At 48.1% G+C, this 26,934-nt stretch overlaps 1 protein-coding gene and 1 pseudogene across 5 annotated transcripts in view; one reads left to right on the top strand and one right to left on the bottom strand.

The window, feature by feature from the left end:
• The window catches only part of ARHGEF18 (Rho/Rac guanine nucleotide exchange factor 18), a 104,887-nt gene extending 78,513 nt beyond the window's left edge, over window positions 1-26,374 (bottom strand). Inside the window, exons 1-4 of one of the 5 annotated variants that reach the window (XM_088838971.1) lie at window positions 26,097-26,222; window positions 18,104-18,180; window positions 14,091-14,176; window positions 1,308-1,433 (exon numbers count right to left, since the gene is read on the bottom strand). In XM_088838971.1, the coding sequence (XP_088695097.1) occupies window positions 1,308-1,326 (19 nt within the window). In that variant the 5' untranslated portion in view covers window positions 1,327-1,433; window positions 14,091-14,176; window positions 18,104-18,180; window positions 26,097-26,222. Of the gene's footprint in view, window positions 1-1,307; window positions 1,434-14,090; window positions 14,177-15,710; window positions 15,828-18,103; window positions 18,181-26,096 lie in introns of all 5 variants that reach the window. The other 4 variants (XM_088838972.1, XM_055428932.2, XM_088838973.1 and 1 more) reach the window with 4 other exon arrangements.
• On the top strand, window positions 3,327-4,431 carry LOC148777144 (protein CEBPZOS pseudogene; annotated as a pseudogene).
• Window positions 26,375-26,934: the final 560 nt, after the last annotated feature.

A 26,934-nucleotide genomic window follows, 5' to 3' on the forward strand; every position in this document is an offset into this window, starting at 1 on the left:
GGCTTCTTTGGAGGTGGTAGGGGCTCACCGAGCACACCCAGGGCTCCCTGCTTCCCCAGATGCGTGGTCTCTCCATCACCATCCTAGCTGCCCAACTGCCTGCTGCCCACGGTCCCTATTCCAAGATATCCAGAGCCCTGGAAGGATCTAGGGCTAAGCCTGAGTCTCAGTTCTCTCTTCATTTACTCTAGATTCTTCCCAACACTGAGGCAAATTCTTTCCCTGCTTGGAGCCCAGTGTGCCCTTCTACAAAATAAGGGGTGTACTGCCCTGGTGGTCCGGTGGTTAAGAGTCTGCCTGCCAATGCAGGGGACACAGGTTCCATTCCTGTCCAGGGAAGATTCCACCTGCTGTGGGGAAAACTAAGGCTGTGAGCCACAACCACTGAAGCCGGAGCACTCTAGGGCTCTTGTTCTGCAACAGAGAAGCAATGAGAAGTCTGTGCATCACAAATAGAGGGCAGCCCCCAATCGCCACAGCTAGAGAGAGCCCACATGCAGCAATGAAAATTTAGCACCGCCTTGATAAATAAATAAAATTAAAAAAATAACACGGGCAGAATTCCCTATATATGGTTTGACTATAATGAAGCCTCTTTCCTTAGTGTGGTGGGTGGTCCAAAATGCCACCCAGATTCCCCCTTCGGTGAGGATATGCTGCCCCAGATGCTGAGGGCTGGGTGGCTATCAGCAGATGGCTGCCAGCTGTCAGCCTCCTCCCAAGAAGTCATATCCCTTCCTGGAAAGTCCACAGGCCATGACTTATTGGTGTGGGGATGTGATGGCTTGGTCACCTCAGCCTAATTTGGGATGACTCTGCAGGGATGTTCTAGCTCAGAGCTCCTCATAGGAGCTTTTCCTTTCTTCTTCATTGATCCATCTACCCAACCATGCACCCGTTTAGCCACCCTTCCCTTCTCCCTCTCTTCCTTTCTTCTATCCATCCACCCATGTCTTCTGTCAGTCCTTCCATCCACCATCCACCCATCTATCCATCTGTCTATCCATCCATCTCTTCTGTCAAAATGTCCTTCCATCCATCCATCCATCACCCATGTCTTCTGTCAGTCCTCCTTCCTTCCCTCCGTCCACCCAGCATCCCTCCACTCTTCTCATCGCATGCTTCCTCTTCTTGTTCCGTAAAGGATTCATTTCCTCACCTGTGGAATGGCATAATAACGACTCTGCTATGTTTTAATAATTCCCTGAAATATTGCACACAAAGTGCCTGGTAAAACGCAGGTGCTAAACAAACTGTACTTGCTCCCCTGGAGTCATCAACTCCTGCCCATCTTGGCAATCAGACACCTGCCTGCTCATCCTCCATGGTGGAGAAGTCTGGGTCCTCAGGCCTCCAGGGTCCACCGCTGCTCCTGGTGGCTGAATCTGCAGTTCCAGAGTCAAAGGGCTGGACACATGGCTTGGGCTCAGAGCCTGTGGGAAAGGAGGGACAAGGTGTTAGAGCTGAGCTGTGGAGGCCTGAAGAATTAGGCCCCAAATTCTGCATCTGGGCCTCAGTTTTCTCATCTGTAAAATGGGGTGGCAGGGGAGGATGGTACCAATGATCTGTAAGCCAAAATACATGCCACCACTCCCCATCACTCATCCTGAGCCTGGGCAGACATTTCTGTTCAGGCACAGGGCTCTTTCCTCCTGAGCCATGGCCCCCTCGGAATTCTTCCCAGTGCATTATTTAAAAATTGTTTTATTTATTATTATTTTTGGTTGCACTGAGTCTTTGTTGCCACGTGTAGGCTTTCCCTAGTTGCAGTGAGTGGGGGCTTCTCTTTGTTGCAGTGCTTAGGCTTCTCATTGCAGTAGCTTCTCTTGTTGCGGGCAACAGGCTCTAGGCACATGGGCTTCAATAGTTGCAGCTCAAGGGATCACTAGTTGCGGTGTGTGGCTCTAGGGCATATGGGCTTCAGTAGTTGCAGGACACAAGTTCAGCAGTTGTGGCTTGAGGGCCTTACAGCTTGGGCTTTAGTAGTTGTGGCACATGGGCTTAGTCACCCCACAGCATGTGGGACTTCCCAAACCAGGGATTGAACCCACGTCCCCTGCATTGGCAGATAGATTCTTGACCTTTGGACCACCAGAGAAGTCCTGGACTGAGCCTTTCACTGATGGAGACACAGGTGTCCCGTCTCTCTCACTCTGCCCCTTGCATGGCTTCTAGAACATATCATGCTTCCCTATTCGAATCCCCATTGAGGTGCCCCACCACTTGGAGGAAGAAGGTCGAATGTCTTGGCTCAGCCACCGATGTCCACCAGGATTCTCCTCTGTGCCTTGTCCCTGCCCCTTAGGCAGGACCCCCTGCCTAAGAGCACCCCATTCCTGTTCCAGGGCCACCTGCCTGAAGACCTCATCCTACTCACTCCAGAAATGTCCATCCACCCTCCTCCCGTGGTGCCTCTGTCCTGGGCATCGCCCTGCACTTCATTGCCTTGCGTTATCTTGACCCCTGGACTCCTTTCACTCCTCCACGCCCCCTGTCATGACATCCCAGGTCCTGTTGAGACTGGGGAGCTGAGAGAAGTGTGCGTGGAGGTGACAATGGAGGAGCTGGGTGAAGGCGGAGGCAAGGAGAGACCAGTGGAGGTGGTACTCCGAGAGGTGGACGAGCACGTTTGCAGGAAGAGCCAGTAAGAGCCTGGAGGGGCTGGGCTGGGGTTGGGGAGTGGGATGGCGGGGCCCTTGGGTGGTGCCAGTGGGCCTCCTTCACTCCTTCGCTCAGGTCCTCTGTGGCTGGGCGACCCCATCTCCTGGCTTGCTGGGGACAGTCCCGGTTTATGCTGCTGAGTCAAGTAATGATGAACAGTATGGGACTTCCCTGGTGGCCCAGTGGCTAAGACTCCATGTTCTCAGTGCAGGGAACCTGGGTTTCATCCCTGGTTGGGAACTAGATTTCACATGCCACAACTAAGACCCGCAACAGCCAAAGAAATAAACAAATAAATAAAACAAAACCTCCCACAGTACCATGCTTTCGCCCTCCAAAGGGTACCAGCAGGGTGTCCACTTTGTGGTCACTCCACCGATAACCACGGTGGCCAGCAGATGGGAAGAGATGATGCTGTCTTTTTCTATCCCAAAGTAGGATGAGTTGTCTGTACCCACTTACCTTCCTTCTCCTCCCAGCTGTGTATGTACAAACACTGCCCTATGTTTTGGGGAGAAAGACACTTGTATAATTTGGAGGGCTTTTTTTTAAGAAAAAGAGTATGAAATTATGAATGCAAAATTACTGGGAAGTAGCAAGAACAGCAGAAAACAGCCAAGACAGGAATAAACGCATTCCATAAATAGACAAATGAAAAGCTATTACATGGGTGTGAAAAACTCAAGGTGTTTGGAAAACATTTCGGCAGTTCTTTAAAAACTTAAGCATAGTATGGCTCAGGAAGCTCAAACAGGGGCTCTGTATCAACCTTGAGGGGTGGGATGGGGAGGGAGATGGGAGGGAGGTTCATAAGGGAGGGGATACATGTATACCTGTGGCTGATTCATGTTGAGGTTTGATAGAAAACAGCAAAATTCTGTAAAGCAATTATCCTTCAATAAAATATAAATTCATAATAAAAAAAACCTTAAGCATAGGACCTCCCAGGTGGTCCAGTGGTTAAGAATCTGCCTGCCGATGCAGGGGACACGAGCTTGATCCCTGGTCTGGTAAGATCCCACACGCTGCAGGGCAACTAAGCCCATGAGATAAAGAACTACTGAGGCCCACACACCCTACAGCCTGTGATCCACAACAAGAGAAGCCACTGCAAGGAGAAACCCGTGCACCGCAACTGGAGAGTAGCCCCCACTTGATGCAACTGGAGAAAACCTTTGAGCAGTAACAAAAATCCAGGGCGACCAAAAAAAAAAAAAAAATTGGTCCAACACTGTGCATGCGCAGCCTCTGGAGTCCGCGCCTCGGGATCCACTGGCAAAGAAGATCTTTAAAGGAGTTTTAGTAGCTGAACTTATGGGCATTTTTGGAGCATATTTTTTGTTTAATAAGATGAACACAAGCCATGATTTCAGGCATACAATGAGCAAAAAATTCCCCTTCATCTTAGAAGTTTATTACAAATCCATTGAACACTCTGGAATGTATGGAATCAGGGAGCAAGATCAAGAAAAATGGCTGAGCAGTAAAAATTAGGAATTTAACCATCAATCAAAGTTTGCCCTATTTCAAAGTATCAGGCAAGATTAAAATTCTGAAATTGACAAGAATTTTTTTAAATATTTAATGTTAACTGTAAATTCTAACTAAGTCAGAGGTTTTGTTCCTTGGAGTAACTGTGAAGAAGTGATGGCGGGTTTGTTTATTGTATTATAACTAGAGTTTTGTTTACTACTTGAAATAAAGTGGTTCTTAAAAAAAAAATTGGTGGAAACAATCCAAATGTCCATAAACGGATGAATGGATACACGAAATGTGGTCCATCCATACAATGGAATGTTTTTCAGTCATAATAAGGAATGGGGGGAGTTCTGGGAATTCCCTGGATGTACAATGGTTAGAACTCAGTACTTTAACTGCCGAGGAACCGAATTCAGTTCCTGGTCAGGGAACTAAGATCGCACAAACAAATAAATAAAAGAAGAATAAAAAAGGGAATGGCATTTTGAAACCTATTATACCATGAATGAACCTTGAAGACAGATATCATGTGATGTCGCAGAAGTCAGTTCACAAAATATCCTGTGTTAGTGGATTTCATTTATATGAAATGTCCAGAAGGTGAATCTATAGGGGCAGAAAGTAGATTAGTGGTTGTCTAAGGCTGGGGAGAGGCTTCCCAGGTGGTTCAGTTCAGTTCAGTTCAGTTCAGTCGCTCAGTCGTGTCCGACTCTCCGCGACCCCATGAATCACAGCACGCCAGGCCTCCCTGTCCATCACCAACTCCCCGAGTTCACTCAAACTCATGTCCACAGAGTCGGTGATGCCATCCAGCCATCTCATTCTCCGTCGTCCCCTTCTCCTCCCGCCCCCAACCTTTCCCAGCATAGAACCCACCTGCCAATTCAGGAGACACGGGTTCGATCCCTGGGTCAGGAAGGTGCCCTGGAGAAGGGGATGGCAACCCACTCCAGTATTCTTGCCTGGGAAATCCCATGGACAGAGGAGCCTGGTGGGCTACAGTCCGTGGGATTAAAGAGTCAGACACGACTGAAGCGACTTAGCGCGCGTGCACACAGCATGCGAGGCTGGGGAGAAATGGGGAACTTTGGGGTGATGAATAAAGGATTCAGATTTCTTTTGGGGGTGATGAAAACCTTCTAAAATTGATTGTGGTGATCGTTCACAACACTCCTTTTTTTTTTTTTTGACCACGCCACATGGCTTGTGGGATCGTGATTCCCCAACCAGGGAATGAACCTGGCCCCCAGCAGTGAAAGTGAAAGCACCGAGTCCTAACCACTGGACCGCTAGGGGATTCCCATCACGGTATATTCTAGAAACCACTGCTGCTCTCCTAGCTACTCTCCCAGGCTGGGTGAGTGCCTCTGTTCTGCTGCCCAAGGCACTGAGTCCTAACTATTGGACCACCAGAGAATTCCCGTCACTGTGAATATTCTAGAAACCACCACTCCTCTCCCAGCTACTCTCCCAGGCTGGGTTAGGGCCTCTGTTCTGCTGCCCTCATTCAGCCCTGCATCTCCCATGAGGCAGCTTCTGTGACTCAGGGAGATGTTGGAACAAAACAAGCAGGCTATGAAGGACGAGAAAAGCGAGATGTGGGGGTGAGTCCTGGAGGCTGATGGCGGCCTGAAAAAGGAGGGAGAGACTCCCCGAGAGGCAGTTCCATCCCTTGGCCGAGATCCCGGAGACCTCAGGACAGGCTGCTGGGTGTGCCTGCTTTCCTGGATGGGGGCTTCACAGAGGCTTGAACCTCATCCTTGCATCTGCGACCCTGCAGGTCTGGGACCCAAAGGCTAAAGGTAAAAGTTGATTCTTTGGATGGATGCTTCTGACCCGGGGGTGTGTGGCCTCCCTGGTGGCTCAGATGGTAAAGAATCTGCCTGCCAATGCGGAGACGTAAGAGATGTGGGTTCGATCCCTGGAGGAGGGCATGGCAACCCACCTCAGTAACTATTCTTGCCTGGAGAATCCCATGGACAGAGGAGCCTGGCAGGCTAGAGTTCATGGGGTCACAAAGAGGTGGACACGACTGAAGCAACTGTCACTTCACGTCATTTCTGATCCAGGAACAGGCCGAGTCTGACCCTGATGACAGAGTCCATTCTGATCTCCGCGTCACACGTTGAGCCTCAATCTTTGGGTCACAGACTGAATCCCTGTCCCAGTGTCATCGACTGAACCTCAGTCCTGGTGTCATACAGCAAGCCCGGATTGTGGCGTCATAGGACTGAGTCCCAATACTGCAGTCGTGGACTGAGTTCCCATCCTAGAGCTTCAAGCTATATCCCACCCCTCATCACACACTAAACACTGACCCCAGGCACACACTGAGCCCTGACTCTGATGTCACACTCTGAGCCTTGGTTCTGCTCACAGATTCTCTCAAGCTCCAGACTTTGTCTTCAGTGGCCTCTGCTCATCACTGCCTGATATTCCCGCCTGCACTCCAACCTCAAGCTGTCAAGACCAAACGCCTTGCCTTCCTTTCTCCTTCGGGGTCCGTGTATCAGTGTGACTGCAGTGTCTCCCCAGTGAGCCCCACCAGAAACCCGAACTCGAGCCTTGCCTCCTCCCAACCCCTCAGGACGCCAAGCCCTGTCAATTTCACCCCCTACAATGTTTTTCCACTCAGTCCTCTTTTTAAAAAAATTTCCATTTATTTAGCTTTATTTATTTATTTGGCGGTGCCAGGTCTTATTCGTGGCATGCAAACTCTCAGGTGCAGCAAGAAAGATCTTGTTTCCTGACCAGGGATCAAACCCAGAGCCCCTTCATTGGGAGCACAATCTTAACCTCTAGGTCACCAGGGCAGTCTCTCTGTCCTCCTTTTGTTTTGCCTCTGATATGATCTTAATATCAGCCTCCATTATGCTCTCTCTGGGTTTCCCAGATGACTCAGCATTAAAGAATCTACCTGCTAATTCAGGAGACCTGGGTTCAATCCCCGGATCAGGAAGATCCCCTGGAGAAGGAAATGGCAACCCACTCCAGTATTCTTGTCTGGAGAATTCCATGGACAGAGGAGCCTGGTGGCTACAGGCCATGAGGTCGCAGAGTCAGATACAGCTTAGCGACTAAACACAACAACGATGCTCTCTACACAACCACAGGTGTTTTTCTTTTTGGTCATGCTATCCAGGCATGCAGGATCCTAGTTCCCCAAGCAGGGATCAAACTCATGCCCTTGGCATTGAGAGCACGGAGTCCTTAACCATTGGACCATCAGGGAAGTCCCTACAATTGCAACTCGTTGGGATTTTTCTGCACAAACCATTTTCAATGACAATTGGCTTCTTCCATCCTAGTAGAAGAAGATGTGTCTTCTTGGCACGACATTTCAGAGTCACCCTCCTTCTTCTGGCCCCCACCCCATAGACTCCAGTCCCCTTACAAGGACATTTGAGCATTTTTCAGTCTACCCGCTCAACTCCCCCAAAATGCCTGAGCTCCTAACTCACCATTCTCCTACGTACCTCTGTGCGGTTCCCACCACCCTTTCTCACTCTTCCTGCCTGGCAACCAAGGGGTCCCTCTGATCCTCTGCAGACGGTCTTAGTCAGAGGACTTTGGATTCGTTTGCTAGTGGCTAAGAACCCCTGGGCCAATGCACGAGACATAAGAGACTCAGGTTCAGTCCCTGGGTGGGGAAGGTCCCCTAGAGGAGGGCATGGCAACCCACTCCAGGATTCTAGCCTGGAGAATCCCATGGACAGAGGAGCCTGGTGGGCTCCAGTCCATGAAGTTGCAAAGAGTCAGACATGACTGAGGGACTGAGCATGCACGCACGCACCCCTTTTCTACTTCTGGTTGTACTTTAACTGGACTACTTGTTCACTTCTCGACCAGGAGTTTCACAGGCCAGTTCTGGCTCAACTCCTGATTTTGTAAATAATTTAGGAGCACAGCCATGCCCACTCATGTACCTTGTTGTCTATGGCTGTCATCATGCTACAACACAGTGTCTAGTAGTTGCATCAGAGACCAGATGACCTGCAAAACTGAAGATATTTACTCCCTGGCCCTTTACAGAGAAGGTTTTCTGACTCCCACTCCGAGGCCCATGGGGGCAAGTTCTGTATCCAACCCACTCTTCCATCCCCCAAGTCTCTTGATCAGTTCCAATACGTCTTGCTTCATGCTAAGCCTGTCATGCTGTTTCCATTCTTCTATCTTAACAACAACCCTCTGAGTCCCCACATTGTGGCAGGAGAAACTGAGGCTCAGAGAGGTGTACTGACTTGTCCAAGGTCATACCAGGCTGTCAAGAGGCAGAGCTGAGATGGAAAGCCGGGTATTTCTTACTCTGAAGCAAGGGCTCCTAACCACAGAGCTATTCTGTGGTGAGCTGATGAATGGATAGATGGGTGGATAAATGGTTAGATGGAAGGGTGGATGGATGAATTGGATGAATTGTTGGATAGATGGTTGTTGGCTAGTTGGCTAGTTGGTTGGCTGGCTGGCAGAAGGGAAAGTTGTCTGGCTATATGGCTGGATGAGTGGATGTTTAGATGGGTGGATGGTTACCTACATGGATGAAGGTGGTTAGAGGGAGGGAGGAATGTGTAGACGCATGGGTGGATGGTTGACTGGCTGGCTGGTTGGAGGGATGAATGAGTAGGTGTTTAGATGGATAACTAGTCGGATGGTTCTTTGGATGGATGGGTGGATGGATGCATAGACACAGGAATGCACGGATAGATAGTTGGCTGTCTCTCTGGCTGAGTAGATGAATGGATAGGTGGTTAGATGGATGGTTGGATGAGAACATGGATACGTGGAGGCGTGAATGGATAGTTGGCTACCTGACTGGTTGGATGGATAAAAAAGTGGATGGTTAGGTGGCGGCATGGCTGGGTGAATGGATGGATAGTTGGGATAAGTCGTGTCCAGTAGCCGTGATTGCTCTGCATTCTGGAGATGGCATTCCTAGGGGACGAGGGTGGGGAGAGCTCTGGATGGAAGGGGGCAGGACTGTGGCAGAGAAGCCAGACAAGAAGGAAACCAAGTCGAGACGCAGAATGCACTCATGATACACGCTTAGAATATACCAGGGAAAGCGTGGGAAAGCACGGCCAAAATGAGTAACTGAGCAACTCAGGGAAAGGGCCGGGGGGCTCTGCCCTGCTGCAAAGCCCAGCCCCCTCCCCAAGCCTTGCCTGGCTCCCCACATCTACTCCATTATTTTCCCAGGGGCTCCCATCTGGTGCCCAGACAGCCAGTTACAGAGCTGAAGAGGAGGGCACAGAAAGGCTAAAGACTGGAAGGACATGGTTAGGGAGTCCCTCTCTGCTCCCCACCCCCAAGCTTCTCTCTAAGGAGCCGCCTATCAGCTTGGATTCAGGTTCTAGCAGCCTCTTACACCAGCAACCCCTGCAGCCCCGGCCATAAAAGGGTTTAAGAGTTACCACTGGTTCCCACAGCTCACTCCCCAACCTGCCAGCCTATAAATCATAGCTTCAACCTGCCCAGGGCAGAGAGACAGGGTGGGCTGGACGGCCAGGAATGGCTAGGCCTTCATAAGGATGTGGGCCTCTCGGTGATCTGTGGCTGATACCCTAATTCTCTAGCATTGCCATCCACTGGTGGACTTAAAAACTCTCTGCAAGCCCTCCACACACTCATGCTGGTACCTTCCTTCACTGCCCAGAACACACCCCAGAGGTGGCCTTGGAATAGAACGGGTTTCAAAGCCTGGCTCTTTCAGCATATACTTGCTGTGTGACCTCGAGTTCATCACGCCTCCTTTCTGAGTCCAGCTTCACAAGGGCTCAACAACCGGTAGCAATTTCCACCACTGTGACCATTCTTCTATTGCATCCCAGTCCCCAGGCCACCCTCTCGCTCCCCAGCCCCAGCCTCCAGGTCCCCTGCCAGCCCTGTCTCCTCCAGCACAGTGCCTGGCACACCACAGGTCCTCAACCAGAGCGTATGTCATGAAGAAGCAAATGGGTCTTCTCCTTGGCTCGTCTCCTGCACGGAAACTCACTCATCAACACGTACCCGGCTTAGGCAAGGGGTAGGGGGAGTTCCTATCACACAATCCCCCTGTGCCCCGTGGCCTCGGACACTATCTGGCTATCTTCCAGGACTAAACTCCTGCTGAGATTTCAGAAGTGCCTTTTTGCAAAAGCAATTCACCCAGACCTTGGGGGGATATGATACGAGAGTCTCTCCAGCTCCCAGAAGCAAACTGAGGTCCAGGGACCCAGTGAGGGGGGTCTACCAGTCAATGTGTATGTGTGTGTGTATTCCAGGGCGTATCTACTCAAATCTCTGGATGTCTCAGACTTTCCCCTTGCTGTCTCCCTGAGCCTCTGTCCTGCACCCACCCAGGGAACAAGTAGCATCAGGAAGCCCCAGGAAGCCTCTAGGCTGCCCCAGGTCTAGGGCGAATTGTCCATCCACAAATTTACCTTCCAAGACAGCCTCCTGGAAGAACTTGGGGAGACACCTCCTCTGAGACAAGAGGGACCCCACAAGTCTGTGATGTTCCATGGGGGCCCTGGGGAAGCAGAGATCATCTGGGGCTGACTCAGGCAGGGTCTGTACCCTGGGCTGAGAAAAGGCTTGGAGTGGGATGGTGGGCAGCAGGCTGTGCAGGGCACCCTGTGCCTGGGTGGCCGGTGCCCACTGCTCACTGCTTGCCCCCTTACCTCTTTTAAAGGCCCATCGCTTCAGCCAGAGCTTGGAGAGAGCCGGCCAGGAGTGGTTGAGTGCCGAGCTGGCCATGGGGGCCGTGCGTGCGAGCGTGTGAGTGAACGGCAGGATGAAGAAGGCGCTTGGCCGGGAAGCCCTGCCAGGACAGGGCTGCCAGCAAGAGGGGCGGAGACTGTCTGCAGGGGCTGCCAGACACATCAGCTGATGGCAGCTTGGGACTGAGGCGGGGGACGGGGGAGGCAGGACTGCAGCCTTGGGGAAGGCCGAGTACTTAGCACTACCCCACACCTCCCTTGCCCTCTAGGCCTCTCACCCTGGCTGTATTAACACAAGACATTCCCAGGAGGAGCAGAAGACAGCAGTGAGGGGGTCCTCAGGACACAAGTATAGACTGGTCCTGAGGTGGGTGGGCTTGGGTATGCGTGAATGTCTGAGTGTTTGTGTATGAGTGTTTGTCATTGTCTCTGCTTCTGAGGGCTTCCCTGGTGGCTCAGATGTTAAAGAATCTGCCTGCCATGCAGGAGACCTGGGTTTGATCCCTGGGTCAGGAAGATCCCCTGGAGAAGGGGATACCACTCCAGTATTCTTGCCTGGAGAATTCCATAGACAGAGAAGCCTGGTGGGCTACCATCCAGGGGGTCACAAAGAGCTGGACATGACTGAATCGACTTAGCATGCACACACTGTGCTTTTGACAGTGCATTTGTGTGTCAGCTTCCCAGGTGATGCAGCGGTAAAGAATCTGCCTGCAATGCAGGAGGTGCAGAGATTTGGGTTTGATCCCTAGACCCAGAAGATCCCCTGGAGGAGGAAAGAGCACCCCGATCTGGTATTCCCACCTGGGAAATCCCATGGACAGAGGAGCCTGGTGTGCTGCAGTCCGTGGGGTTACAGAGAATTGGACACAACTGAGTGAGTGCGAATGTAAATTCCTTTTGTGTGTCAGCACATAGTGTGTTTTTAAATCTTGAATGTCAGCTTGTCTATGGGTGTGTGTGTATATAGGGGTGTTTATATAAATGTTTCCCCCTAGTTTCATTGAGGTGTAATTGACTAACATCACTGTATAAGTTTAAGGTTTACATCATAATGACTTAACATATATTGTGAAATGATTAGTGCAGTAAATTTAGTTAGCATCCATCAACCCATAAAAAGTGAAGTCACTCAGTCATGTCCAACCCTGCAACTCCATGGACTGTAGCCCACCAGGCTCCTCCGTCCATGGGATTTCCCAGGCATGGATCCTGGAGTGGGGTGCCATTGCCTTCTCCAGGGAATCTTCCCGACCCAGGGATCAAAGCGAGGTCTCTTGCATCTCCTGCATTGCAGGTGGATTTTTTACTGACTGAGCCAGCAGGGAAGCAAATACACTTATAGCAGTGTTAACTGCAGCCATCATGCACATTACATCCAAGATTTACTTATCTTGTAACTGGAAGTTGGAACTTTTTGACCAACTTCATCCAGTTTCCCCACCCCAACCCCTGTCTCTGGTAACCACAAATCTGATCTTTTTCTATGAGTTTGGTTGTTACTGTTGTTTTTTTTTTAAGTTCCACATATAAATGAGATCACATAGCATTTGTGTTTCTCTTAACTTATTTATTTCATTAGCATAATGCCTTTAAAGTCTATCCATGTTTTTGTAACAGGCAAAATATCCTTTTTTTAAAAAATGGCTGAATAATATTATCTATGTGGTTTTTAAACTCTCTGTGATCCCCTGTATGTGGTTGTGTGAATGCCCATATCTGTGGGATGGGATCTACGTGACTCACCTGGAACTTGGGGATATCTTCTTCCAGTATTTGGGGGAGAGCTTGGTATCGGCCAGGGTTTCCTTGTCTACAAGCCTGTGGCTTTATCTGCATGCGCATCTGTGGGGATGCCAGCCAGCGCCTGTTCATACAAGTGCTGCCCCCTGGTGGTGGAATCTTCCTCACTTACATTTTCACTAACGTCTGAAATGGCACCCCACTCCAGTACTCTTGCCTGGAAAATCCCATGGACGGAGGAGCCTGGTAGGCTGCAGTCCGTGGGGTCGCGAAGAGTCGGACACGACTGAGCGACTTCACTTTCACTTTTCACTTTCATGCACTGGAGAAGGAAATGGCAACCTACTCCAGTGTTCTTGCCTGGAGAATCCCAGAGACAGGGGAGCCTGGTGGGCTTCCGTCTATGGGGTCGCACAGAGTCGGACACGACTGAAGCGACGCAGCAGCAGCAGCAATGTCTGAAAAATTCCTGGCTGTCCCTTCTCTCTTGAGACCTCTCAGCTTCCAGCCTCCCTTCTCAAAGGGTCATCCACACTCTGTCTTTACCGACACACACCTACTTGACTCCCCCACTCCCTGAAGTCTTATTTCCATGCCTTTCAGTCTTCTAGCTCTCTCTGGGGCTAAATCTATAACAGGCACTTTCCAGTCTCACATTTACGGGACAGGTCTGACCATTGTCTTCCTGAAATCCATCCCTCACAGGCCTCCTGCTTCTCTGTCTGCTCCTTCTCAGTCTCCCTTCTTGACCTGGCTCCTCTTCCTTTTTCTGCCTGACCTTTGAACTCTGTGTACTCAGGGCTCTGTCCTTGGCCACTTCTTGCTCTCCCCACTGGCCTCGGTGACCCTCATCTGCACTTTCCTCATCACTTCCACTATCCTATTGAGTAGGGGCACCTGAATCTTCAACCACAAAAATACATAAAAATACACTCTACAGACTTAACACACTGGCAGTCCAGTGGTTAAGACTTTGCCTTCTGGTGTAGGGGGTGAGGGTTCAATTCCTGGCTAGGAAACTAAGATCCCATGTGTCTTATGGCCAAAAACCCCAAACATAAAGCAAGCAGTATCGTATTAATAGCAAACTCAATAAAGACTTTATAAATCCACATCAAAAAAAAAAAACTTGAAAGATACCCCACCATACTCGACACACCAGCACTACCCAACACACTCTCCAGCACTTACAGACAATGGCAAACATCACACATAAGTAGTGAGACATATGTTAACAGATGGCTCAATGGTAAAGAATCCACCTGCTATTGTGGGAGATGTAAGAGACACGAGTTTGATCCCAGGGTCGGGAAGATCCACTGGAGTAGGAAATGGCAACCCACTCCAGTATTCTTGCCTGGAGAATCCCATGGACAGAGAAGCCTGGCAGGCTACAGTCCATGAGATCACAAAGAGTTGAACACAACCGAGTGACTAAAAACAGTTACACACAAACATCTAGACACATACACAGAAATCCAGAGAAAAGCCCAAGGAGATTTAAAAAATTACCTCCTCTGCTGTGCTCCAGGTTTTAATTCCTCATCTCCCATCACTTTCCCTGGACAGATTGCAAAGGCGTCTTGGATCTTTCAGACCTTTGGGTAGAGAGCAGATATGAGAACTTCAGGGAAATCAAAGGCAGTAAGAAGTTAGGAGGGGCCTTCATCAAACTGGTGGCAACAAAGGCAGGGACTCAGGAGCCCAGAAACAGAGAAACATGGTGAGTTGAGCAGAGTTAGAAATGGAGGCTTGATAAAAATCTTATGTTAAAAATACAACAGGAAGGACTTCCTTGGTGGGTTAGCGGTCAAGAATCCGCCTGCCAATGCAAGAGACACAGGTTCAATCCCTGGTCCACAAAGATCTCACCTGTCAAGGAGCAATTAAGCCTGTAAACCACAACTACTGAACCTGTGCTCTGGAGTCCAGAAGCCACAACTATGAAGCCTGCATGCTCTGCAGTGAGAGAAGCTGCCGCGATGAGAAGCCCGTGTACCACAACAAATAGTAGCCCCCGCAAGCTGCAACTAGAGAAGAGCTTGCACGCAGCAGCGAAGATCCAGCACAGCCAAACACAAATGAATAAATAATTTAAAATACTTAGAAAAAATACAACAGGGATAACTATTTCTAGTGATGGCAGGCTACCTTATTGCAGATTTACCCTTCCACCAGAAACAGCTTTTTTTAAAAAAGCTGGATAAAATCAGAAGGAAGAAAACACCCTCAGTTTGAAGGTGTTGTCAAACCAGGATTTGAGAGGTCAGAATCCTAGAAAGGTGAGTAGACATGATGCAGTGTTGTGCTTTTTTTCCCCCCCTCGCAAGCAAGTTGTTGATTTGAATGCAATTCTTCAGTGCAAAGCAGACCAGAGAGAGGCTGAGAAGCTTCTGGCAATCTTCTGGGGCTGGAGAAATAGACCTTGGAAGTCAAGGATCACAAAGATGGGGTCACCAAAAACTACATTCTAGGAGCAGGGGGCAACCAGAAACAGATCAACCTTCACCCAGACTAAAACAAAGCTTCATCTCAGCTTAATTTCTGATTGGACTGAAGTCACTTGCCTTTGGGGGCTTCCTAGGTGGCATAGTAAAGCAGGTAAAGAATCCACCTGCCAGTGAAGGAGATGCAAGAGACACAGGTTTGATCCCTGGGTCAGAAAGATCCCCTGGAGGAGGAAATGGCAGCCCACTCCAGTATTCTTACCTGGGAAATCCCACGGACAGAGGAGCCTGGTGGGCTGCAGTCCATTGGGTTGCAAAGAATCGGATACGACTGAGCGACTGAACATACACATAACACCTGCCTTTACTTTCACTATCTGCCAGAAGCAAAAGTAAAACCTCTCTGGAAGGAAATAGCACCATGAAGAAGCACCAGCAATATCTACAGTTTTTCATAAATGATATCTGGCATTCAGTCAAAAGTTGAGGCACAGCAAAAAAGAGGATCTCATGAACTAAAAGTAGAAGAAAAACAGACAATAGCAACAAACCCACAGAAGACACAGATACTGCAAAGGAAAGCAAGGCAGACTGTGGCACAGGGGTGGCTTGGTCTGCTGTAAAATGTCACAGGGAAGGGACATTTTCAGGAATCTCCTCCATGGACAGGATCAGGTATACCTACTTAGTAGAAAGTTATGATGTACGGCCATCCCTCTATATCTGCGTGGGGTTGGTTTCAAGACCTGCCGTGAATACCCAAATCCTCCAATGTTCAAGCCCCACAGTTGGCTCTCTGCATCTGTGGATTCAACCAACCCCAAATCATAAACATAGCAGTCCACAGTTAAATATTGAGCTGTTGAGCTGATTGTGATGTTGTCAGGGAGGAGGAAGGCTGGGTTGATTTGCATGGTGGGGGCTAGTCATTGGAGGCAGAGGGCCAATGGCCTTGAATGTCTCAGGTTAAAGTGGTGAATAGCCCTTTGGCCTGCCAAAGGGTGGTCTTCTGGTTCTAGGTGTTAAAAGATAATAGAAAGAGCTGGTGAAGAGTCTGGATGGAGGTGAAGGGTATGGAATGTGTTCCATCTTGATGGAAGAAGCTGCCATCTTGGTGGGGATAGCCTCCATGTTGGTGAGGGCATCTACCGTCTTGGTGAGGATCTCTGCCATCTTAGTGAGGTCTTGTACCATCTTATGGATGGTGACTGCCATCTTGTTGATGGTACCGTCTCTTGCCACAGTGGTGCCCTGACTCCTAGAAAGGGCAGATTCCAGAGACACATCCATGACAGTGTGTTCCATGAATCTATTAGTGAGCCCAGCAGAGACTGGCTGAAGCTGGAAGAACCAGCCAGCTGGTGTAGGGTTACGTAAGCTGATGGGCATTGAGAGGCAGTGTCAACTAGAAGGTCATGTGTGTGGGTCATGCCAGCCCAAAGGCCAGGGGTGAAGTAACAGCAACACAAGTTAAGATTTAACAAGCACTTATGTCGTGCCAGCCACCACTCCAAAGGTTTTACATCAATAATTCTTTTACTCTTCACAATCATCCTACAGTGGCATGACGCTATTGATGCTTCCAGCATTCCCGTTGTTCAGATGAGGAAACTAAGATGCAAAGAGGGTAAGTAACAAACATAGTAAACACAGCTTCTTCCCAAGCCACATCCACCCCTTCATTAAGGCTGAAATCAGCATGCTGTCCTGGATTCCCCATGGGCCTGAGCCATGTCTAGAGTCACCAAATGGTCCCCAAGTCCTGTCTCCAATCCTCTTCCATAAGTTTATGAGGGGATACACACATCCCCTCCTTCTTGAGCCTCCCTCCAGCCCCTCACCCCACCTCGCTAGGTCATCACAGAGCACTGAACTGAGCTCCCTGTGCCACACAGCAGCTTTCCATTAGCTAGCTATTTTACACATCTGTATGCTTTTTGCCCTGACCTGGTCCAGCCACCTCCATCTCCTGAGCGAGTCTCCTTGCCCCCAGTCTACCCTCTGCCATCCAGTTGCTTCTCCATGGACGAGGTCCCAAGGGCTCTTCTAAAATTAACTTCAGACTCAAACAGTTAGCCAATATAATGTGACTGTGGTCCCATCACTTCTCTGAAATAGTTCTTTCAAAAGTCACTGAGAGGCAGACGCGACCGCCGAGAGACGCCCGGCTCCGGGCGGCGCAGACGCGAGAGACGCCCGGCTCCGGGCGGCGCAGACGCGAGAGACGCCCGGCTCCGGGCGGCGCAGACGCGAGAGACGCCCGGCTCCGGGCGGCGCAGACGCGAGAGACGCCCGGCTCCGGGCGGCGCAGACGCGAGAGACGCCCGGCTCCGGGCGGCGCAGACGCGAGAGACGCCCGGCTCCGGGCGGCGCAGCTCCGGCGCAACCGACCACGTGCAGAATCGTGGCTGAGAGGAGCTGCCCTGCGCCCAGGGTTAGGGCGGTGGCCGAGAGGAGCTGTACGACGTCCAGGAGGCGGTGGCTGCTTGGGCACCGGAGGGCTGTGAGGAGCTGCTCCACATTCAAAGCAGGAGGGGCGGCCTTGAGGAGATACCCCTCGTCCAAGGTAAGGTACAGCGGCTGCACCTTGCTGGAGCAGCTGGGAAGAGATACTCCACGACCAAGTGGAATATAAGAATCCAGTGTTCTGGGGAGGAAGGAACAAGATGGCAGAGGGATAAGACGGCGAGACCACTCTCCCCCACAAATTCATCAAAAGAACATTTGAACGTGGAGTAAAGTCCACAAGACAACTTCTGAATACTGGCAGAGGACATCAGGCTCCCAGAAAAGCAGCCCATTGTCTTCTAAAGGAGAGAGAAGAAATCCAGCTCCACCCACCAGAACACCGACACATGCTTCCCTAACCAGGGAACCCGGACAAGTCACCCGTCCAACCCCACACACAGCGAAGAAACTACATAATAAAGAGAACTCCACAAACTGCAAGAAGAGGGAAAGGCCACCCCAAGCAAAGCAATATAAGCAAGATGAAGAGGCAGAGAAATACCCAGCGAGTAAAGGAACAAGATAATTGCCCACCAACACAAACAAAAGAAGACAATATAGGGAATTTACCTGATAAACAATTTCGAATTTTGATGGTGAAAATGATTCAAAATCTTGAAAGCAAAATGGAGTTACAGATAAATAACCTGGAGAAAAGGATTGAGAAGATGGAAGAAAGATTTAATAAGGACTTAGAAGAAATAAAAAAGAGTCAATATACAATGAATAATGCAATAGATGAGATCAGAAACACTCTGGAGGGAACAAACAATAGAATAACAGAGGCAGAAGACAGGATAAGCGAACTAGAAGATAGAATTGTAGAAATAAATGAAACAGAGGAAAAAAGAAAAACGAATTAAAAGAAATGAGGACAATATTAGAGACCTCTGGGACAATGTTAAACGCTCCAACATTCGAATCATAGGAGTCCCAGAAGAAGAAGACAAAAAGAAAGACCATGAGAGAATACTTGAGGAGATAATAGTTGAAAACTTCCCTAAAATGGGGAAAGAAATAATCACCCAAGTCCAAGAAACCCAGAGAGTCCCCAACAGGATAAACCCAAGGCAAAATACTCCAAGACACATATTAATCAAATTAACAAAGATCAAAGACAAAGAACAAATATTAAAAGCAGCAAGGGAAAAGCAGCAAATAACACACAAGGGGATTCCCATAAGGATAACAGCTGATCTTTCAACAGAAACTCTTCAGGCCAGAGGGAGTGGCAAGACATACTTAAAGTGATGAAAGAAAATACCCTACAGCCCAGATTACTATACCCAGCAAGGATCTCATTCAAATATGAAGGAGTAATCAAAAGCTTTACAGATAAGCAAAAGCTGAGGGAATTCAGCATCACCAAACCAGCTCTCCAACAAATGCTAAAGGATCTTCTATAGACAGGAAACACAGAAAGAGTGTATAAACTTGAACCCAAAGCAATAAAGAAAATGGCTACAGGATCGTTCTTATCAATAATTACCTTAAACGTAAATGGGTTGAATGCCCCAACCAAAAGACAAAGGCTGGCTGAATGGATACAAAAACAATACCCCCATATATGTTGTCTGCAAGAGACCCACCTCAAAACGAGGGAAGCATACAGACTGAAAGTGAAGGGCTGGAAAAAGATATTGCATGCAAATAGAGACCAAAAGAAAGCAGGAGTAGCAATACTCATATCAGATAAAATAGACTTTAAAACAAAGGCTGTGAAAAGAGACAAAGAAGGAAACTACATAATGATCAAAGGATCAATCCAAGAAGAAGATATAACAATTATAAATATTTATGCACCCAACATAGGAGCACCGCAATATGTAAGACAATTACTAACAAGTATGAAAGGGGAAATTAACAATAACACAATAATAGTGGGAGATTTTAACACCCCACTTACATCTATGGATAGATCAACTAAACAGAAAATTAACAAGGAAACACAATCTTTAAATGATACAATAGACCAGTTAGACCTAATAGATATCTATAGGACATTTCACCCCATAACAATGAATTTCACCTTCTTCTCAAGCGCACACGGAGCCTTTTCCAGGATAGATCACATCCTGGGTCATAAATCTAGCCTAGGTAAATTCAAAAAAATTGAAATCATTCCAAGCATCTTTTCTGACCACAATGCAGTAAGATTAGATCTCAATTACAGGAGAATAACTATTAAAAATGCCAACATATGGAGACTGAACAACACGCTGCTGAATAATGAACAAATTATAGAAGAAATCAAAAGAGACATCAAAATATGCATAGAAATGAATGAAAATGAAAACACAACAACCCAAAACCTCTGGGACACTGTAAAAGCAGTGCTAAGGGAGAAGTTCATAGCAATACAGGCACACCTCAAGAAACAAGAAAAAAGTCAACTAAATAACCTAACTCTACATCTAAAACAACTAGAAAAGGAAGAAATGAAGAACCCCAGGGTCAGTAGAAGGAAAGAAATCATTAAAATTAGGGCAGAGATAAATGCAAAAGAAACAAAAGAGACCATAGCAAAAATCAACAAAGCCAAAAGCTGGTTCTTTGAGAAGGTAAATAAAATTGACAAACCACTAGCCAGACTCATCAAGAAACAAAGGGAGAAGAACCAAATCAATAAAATTAGAAATGAAAATGGAGAGATCACAACTGACAACACAGAAATACAAAGGATTATTAGAGAATACTATCAGCAATTATATGGCAATAAAATGAATAACCTGGAAGAAATGGACAAATTCCTAGAAAAGTACAACTTTCCAAAACTGAACCAGGAAGAAATAGAAAATCTGAACAAACCCATCACAAGCATGGAAATTGAAACTGTAATCAAAAATCTCCCAGCAAACAAAAGCCCAGGTCCAGACGGCTTCACAGCTGAATTCTACCAAAAATTTAGAGAAGAGCTAACACCTATTCTACTCAAACTCTTCCAGAAAATAGCTGAGGAAGGGAAACTTCCAAACTCATTCTATGAGGCCACCATCACCCTAATCCCAAAACCTGGTAAAGACCCCACAAAAAAAGAAAACTACAGGCCAATATCACTGATGAACATAGATGCAAAAATCCTTAACAAAATTCTAGCAATTAGAATCCAACAACACATTAAGAAGATCATACATCATGACCAAGTGGGCTTTATCCCAGGAATGCAAGGATTCTTCAATATCCGCAAATCAATCAACGTAATACACCACATTAACAAACTGAAAAATAAAAATCATATGATTATCTCAATAGATGCAGAGAAAGCCTTTGACAAAATTCAACATCCATTTATGATAAAAACCCTCCAGGAAGTGGGAATAGAAGGGACATACCTCAACATAATAAAAGCTATATATGACAAACCCACAGCAAACATTATCCTCAATGGTGAAAAACTGAAAGCATTTCTCCTAAAATCAGGAACAAGACAAGGGTGCCCACTCTCACCACTACTCTTCAACATAGTTCTGGAAGTTTTGGCCACAGCAATCAGAGCAGAAAAAGACATAAAAGGAATACAAATTGGAAAAGAAGAAGTAAAGCTTTCACTGTTCGCTGATGACATGATCCTCTACACAGAAAACCCTAAAGACTCTACCAGAAAACTACTAGAGCTAATCAATGATTACAGTAAAGTTGCAGGATATAAAATCAACACACAGAAATCCCTTGCATTCCTATACACTAATAATGAGAAAATAGAAAGAGAAATTAAGGAAACTATTCCATTCACTGTTGCAACAAAAAGAATTAAATACTAAGGAATATATCTACCTAAGGAAACAAAAGACTTGTACATAGAAAACTACAAAACACTACTGAAAGTAATCAAAGAGGACACTAATAGATGGAGAAATATACCATGCTCATGGATTGGAAGAATAAATATTGTAAAAATGAGTGTACTACCCAAAGTAATTTATACATTCAATGCAATGCCTATCAAGCTACCAACAATATTTTTCACAGAACTAGAACAAATAATCTCACAATTTGTATGGAAATACAAAAAACCTCGAATAGCCAAAGCAATCTTGAGGAAGAAGAATGGAACTGGGGGAATTAACCTGCCAGACTTCAGGCTCTACTACAAAGCCACAGTCATCAAGACAGTATGGTACTGGCACAAAGACAGAAATATAGATCAATGGAACAAAATAGAAAGCCCAGAGATAAATCCACGCACCTATGGACACCTTATCTTTGACAAAGGAGGCAAGAATGTACAATGGAGAAAAGACAGTCTCTTTAACAAGTGGTGCTGGGAAAACTGGTCAGCCACTTGTAAAAGAATGAAACTAGAACACTTCCTAACACCATACACCAAAATAAACTTAAAATGGATTAGAGAGCTAAATGTAAGACCAGAAACTATAAAACTCCTAGAGGAGAACGTAGGCAAAACACTCTCCGACATAAATCACAGCAGGATCCTCCAAGACCCACCTCCCAGAATATTGGAAATAAAAGCAAAAATAAACGAATGGGACCTAATTAAAATCAAAAGCTTCTGCACAGCAAAGGAAACTATAAGTAAGGTGAAAAGACAGCCTTCAGAATGGGAGAAAATAATGGCAAATGAAGCAACTGATAAAGGATTAATCTCCAAAATATATAAGCAGCTCCTGCAGCTCAATTCCAGAAAAATAAATGACCCAATCAAAAAATGGGCCAAAGAACTAAACAGACATTTCTCCAAAGAAGACATAAAGATGGCTAACAAACACATGAAAAAATGCTCAACATCCCTCATAATCAGAGAAATGCAAATCAAAACCACAATGAGATACCATTTCACACCAGTCAGAATGGCTGCTATCCAAAAGTCTACATGCAATAAATGCTGGAGAGGGTGTGGAGAGAAGGGAACCCTCTTACACTGTTGGTGGGAATGCAAACTAGTACAGCCACTATGGAGAACAGTGTGGAGATTCCTCAAAAAACTGGACATAGAACTGCCATATGATCCAGCAATCGCACTTCTGGGCATACACACCGAGGAAACCAAATTGAAAGAGACACATGTACTCCAATGTTCATCGCAGCACTGTTTATAATAGCCAGGACATGGAAGCAACCTAGATGTCCATCTGCAGACGAATGGATAAGAAAGCTTTGGTACATATACACAATGGAGTATTACTCAGCCATCAAAAAGAATGCATTTGAATCAGTTCTAATGATGTGGATGAAACTGGAGCCTATTATACAGAGTGAAGTAAGACAGAAAGAAACGCACCAATACAGTATACTAACATATATATGGAATTTAAAAAGATGGAAATATAACCCTGTATACGAGACAGCAAAAGAGACACAGTTGTATCGAACAGTCTTTGGGACTTTGTGGGAGAGGGTGAGGGTGGGATGATTTGAGAGAATGACATTGAAACATGTATGTTGTCATATGTGAAACGAATCAACAGTTCAGGGTCAATGCATGTTACAGGATACTCGGGGCTGGTGTGCGGGGATGACCCAGAGGGAGGATAAAGGGAGGAGGGAGGTGAGAGGGGGGTTCAGGAGGGGGAACTCATGTACACCTGGGGCGAATTCATGTCAATGTAGGGCAAAACCAACCAATATAATATTGTAAAATAAAAATAAATAAATTTAAAAAATGCAATATAAAAAAAACAAAAAATAAATAAAATTAAGTTCATTGCTTTTGTGAGCGCTAAAACTCTACCCCCTCGCTTTTTTTTTTCTTTTACCGTATTGCACACAGCGTGCAGGATCCGAGTTCCCCGACCAGGGATCAAGCCCAAGCCCCTTGCATTGGAAGCATGGAGCCTTAACCACTAGACCGTCAGAGAAATCCCAAATCCCACCTTTCTTGAGAAAGAGACCACCCCAAATAGAGTTCAAGGAGGTGGCTATGTCTCTCTTAAGACCCCACCCTGCATACTTTTTTAAACATTGGCAGATAATTGCTTTATAATGTCTTGATTTCTGCTGTACAATTGTGTGAAACAGTTATAAGTATACATATATCCCCTCCCTCTTGAGCCTCCCTCCACCCCCTCATCCCACCCCGCTAGGTCATCGCAGAGCACTGAACTGAGCTCCCTGTGCCATACAACCGCTTTCCACTAGCTAGCTACTTTTCACCTGGTACTGTATGTGTGTTGGGCTTCCCTGGTGGCTCAGTCGTAAAGAATCTGCCTGCCAATTTCGATTCCTGGGTCAGGAAGATCCCGTGGAGAAGGAAGTGTCAACCCACTCCAATATTCTTGCCTGGGAAATCCCATGGACAGAGGAGCCTTGGGGGCTACAGTGCATGGAGTCACAAGAGAGTTGGCCACAACTTAGCAACTTAACAACAACAACTGTGTATATATGTCAGTGCCACTCTCTAAACGTGTCCCCACCTCTCCTTCTCCCCTTGTGTCCACAAGTCTGTTCTCTATGTCTGGGTCTCTATTGCTGCCCTGCAAATAGGTTCATCGGTACCATTTTCTAGAGCCCGTGTATATATATATACGTGCGTTAATATGTTGCTGTTCAGTCCATAAGTAGTGTCCACTCTCTGAGACCCCATGGACCGCAGCACGCCAGGCTCCCCCTGTCCATCACCGACTCCCGGACCTTGCTCAAACTCCTGTCCCTAGAGTCGGTGATGCCATCCAGTCATCTCTTCCTCTGTCGTCCCCTTCTCCTTCTGCCCTTAATCTTTCCCAGCATCAGAGTCTTTTCCAGTGAGTCGGCTCTTCGCATCAAGTGGCTAAAGTATTGGGGCTTTAGCTTCATAATCAGTCCTTCCAGTGAATATTCAGGGTTGATTTCCTTTAGGATTGACTGGTTTGATTGCCTTAATTGGCTGCCTTAATATGTGATATTTGTTTCCTCTTTCTGACTTCACTCTGTGTAACAGACGGCTCCCTGCACACTTGATGGAGATTGACACCCGTGACTAGTCCCTCTTTCTAGATGTGACCACAGAGTTTCTGCAGATGCACCCATGTGGCATGGGTGGAGAGTGCTCAGGATAGCCGGGCTATGGGACAGGGACAAAATACGAGAATGGACAAGGTGGACAGTGTTTCAGAGTGCCTACTCACACGCAAGATGTGCTGTCACACAGCACCCCTTCTGTGGAGGAGCACAGACAAACCAGAGCAGGGAGGACACTTGCCTACAGCCACGCAGACACAGGGGAGTGGGGCTCTGAACCCACACAGCCATCCTTCCAGCCACAGCAGTATTGAGCGCTGGCAGGTGTCTGGCCCTGGGGAGTGGGGTGGGGACAGTGTCCCAGACCAGATACACTGATGGGTTTCTGGTTGATATTCCACTGGTGCTTCAAGGTCCAGTGAAAAGCCTGCCTCTGCCAGGAAGTCCTCCCGGATGGACTCACACCAGTGGTCGGGGAGCCCAAGGTGGTTGGTGGTGGGGGAAGCACTCCCTTGGCTGCCAGTGGTTGTCAAGCTTTTCCTTAGAACCATGGGTGACCTGGCCAGTGGAACTCTCCAAGAAACCTCCGCTCTCTAAGTGTGGCCTTTGAGGGCTTTTCCTATGTGCCCCTAGCCTAACCTCACCAGCTCCATCCTCCCTGGCTCCAGACTTCGACTCTAAATCCACCCCACTCCTGGATGCTTCTGGGCCACCTTCCCAGACCCTGATGGCCGTGTTGGCACTGGGGCCGGGAGGAAGCAGCAGGCCTGGGTGTGCCCTTTCAGAAACCACATCCTTTCTACCCAACCTTACCCCACCCCAGGCAGCTGGGCGTGAAGGCTCCTGGTGGAGGCCCAAGGTGGGACCCGGGGCGCCTCCCCAAGTGGAGGGCTCCAACCAGGAGGACTGCCTGGTGGTGGGACCTCCTTCTTTGATGACTTTGGAAAACTAGGATAAGGACATCCTCGGGACTGGTGTTCAGGTATCAGTCATCAGTGGGAGTTTGTTCTGAAAGTCAGACTCCCCCAACGACACTCTCCGAATTATGTTTCAGGGAGGTCTGAGACCTCTCTGGGGCTTCCAGGGTGGCTCAGTGGTAAAAAAAATCCATCTCTCAATGCAGGGTTTGATCCCTGGGTCAGAAAGATCTTCTGGAGGAGGAAATGGTACCCCAATCCAGTATTCTTGACTGAGAATTCTATGGACAGAGGAGCCTGGCGGGCTGCAGTCCGTGGGGTTGCAAAGAGTTGGACATGACTGAGAGACTAAGCACAGCACACGCACGGCCTCTCTTCTCATCCCATATCTCTAGTTTAAGAACAAAAGCATCTTTGACTGACTTCGCCTCAGGGAGCCTAATCCCATCTCCCAAATTTATCCCCTGTTCCTTGTCCCCCGAGCAGACTTTGGCTACAAGGGGGCCATCCTTCTGTCTTGCTCTATTACTGATCATGGACCCCAGCCTGCTGAAAACCACAGATATTTGCAGAACAAAGACTCAAGTCAAACAGCCTCCCCAACCCACTGAGGAAGCGGGCTGACTAGAAGGTGGAGAGAAATTGCAGATGGGCTGTCTGCTGCCCCCGAGGCCCCCGCTCACCGCCGGCCGCACGGCTGCTCTGTCCCTGTTCATCCATCTGCCCCGCACTCCCCAGGGATGGTCACTCACCAGATGGAGCCTTGTCCTCGCTGCTGTGGGCGCCCCAGCTTGGTGTAGTTGCTCCCGCAGCCCCCACGACCCTTGGCTAGGGCTTTGAGCTGGCCCTGGGGGAGCATCTGTGGGCCAGAGCCCGGGGTAAACCACAGGGTGACCCAACTCTGCCCTAACTTCCTCTTCCTCAATTGCCTGCCTGCCTGGCTGGCGCCTCCACCCCCCTGTCGTGGGTTGAGGCACAGATGTGTGTGCAGAGCGGGACAGGGTTTTAGACGAGGGAGCTCTTCCCCCTCCACTCAGAAACACCCCGCCCCGTGCATGCAGGCATCCTGAGGAGGTGGGGTAGCAGACTGGGGATGTGGAGGGGCGCCTCAGCACTCTCCCCACCCCTCACTTCCTGTGAAACCCGCTGCCAAAGAGGTATAGAGGGCTGGGGCCTCACCCCAGCACGTGGGACACGCCAGTCATGTGTATCCACAGAGACACAGGCACTCACTCACACGCACGGCAACGCGAGCATACACACGGTTACATGGGGCATACGGAGGCGCCTGCGTCCCCAGGGTGCACTGGTCAAGGGTTAGCAACCAGCTCTCTTGACCACACACACACACACAGACACACACACTCAAAGCTGTGATGCATAGCATTTGTTGATTTTGTAGGGGCTTCCCTGGTGGTTCAGTGGTAAAGAATCCGCCTGCCAATGCAGGAGACAAGGGTTCGATCCCTGGGTTGGAAAGATACGCTGGAGGAGGGCATGACAACCCACTCCAGTATTCTTGCTTGGGAAATCCCATGGACAGAGGAGCCTGGTGGGCTACATCCATGGGGTCGCAAAGAGTCGGACACG

This window comes from Moschus berezovskii, chromosome 8 (assembly GCF_049115385.1).
Source record: "Moschus berezovskii isolate FMDL1 chromosome 8, NW_MosBer_1.0, whole genome shotgun sequence".
Lineage (NCBI taxonomy): Eukaryota > Metazoa > Chordata > Mammalia > Artiodactyla > Moschidae > Moschus > Moschus berezovskii.